Source organism: Buceros rhinoceros, unplaced genomic scaffold (assembly GCF_000710305.1).
Source record: "Buceros rhinoceros silvestris isolate BGI_N320 unplaced genomic scaffold, ASM71030v1 scaffold27621, whole genome shotgun sequence".
In the NCBI taxonomy this organism is placed as follows: domain Eukaryota; kingdom Metazoa; phylum Chordata; class Aves; order Bucerotiformes; family Bucerotidae; genus Buceros; species Buceros rhinoceros.
Genome location: NW_010396349.1, coordinates 5,699 through 6,079, shown reverse-complemented (window position 1 = coordinate 6,079; position 381 = coordinate 5,699). Strand labels below are relative to the sequence as shown.

At 66.4% G+C, this 381-nt stretch overlaps 1 protein-coding gene across 1 annotated transcript in view; it reads right to left on the bottom strand.

Annotated features, from left to right (window-relative positions):
* Positions 1-4: 4 nt before the first annotated feature.
* The window catches only part of IK (IK cytokine, down-regulator of HLA II), a gene marked incomplete at both ends in the record, with an annotated part of 6,048 nt that continues 5,671 nt past the window's right edge, over positions 5-381 (bottom strand). Inside the window, 1 exon segment of the mRNA XM_010145889.1 lies at positions 5-46. Coding sequence (XP_010144191.1) covers positions 5-46 — 42 coding nt within the window.

Here is a 381-nt window from a genome sequence, read left to right as displayed (position 1 = left end):
CCTGCGTGTCGAAGTCCCAGCGGCCCAGAGGCCCCTTCTTGTTCCCCTGCAGCAGCAGAACAACCCGGAGCAGCTCCTCAGTGACGCTGGTCAGTTCTTACGCAGCCCCGCACGCCCAGGCCAGCGCTCAGTGTCCCACAGCCCCCGGTCAAGGGGCTCCGGGCTCCCCTCCCCGAGAAGCCCCAGACGGGAGATTCTGCAGAGGAGGGAGCCGAGACAGACCAGCACAGCTCCCCAGCACCTCTGGGACCACAGATCCCACCCAGACCCCGGCACGCAGCTCAGCAAACCCCAAAGTACGTTTGGCCCCTCCAGCAGAGTCCTCGCCCGGGTCTGGTTCGCCGGCTGCTGCCGGCGTACCTGATCCACTTTGCTGTAGTC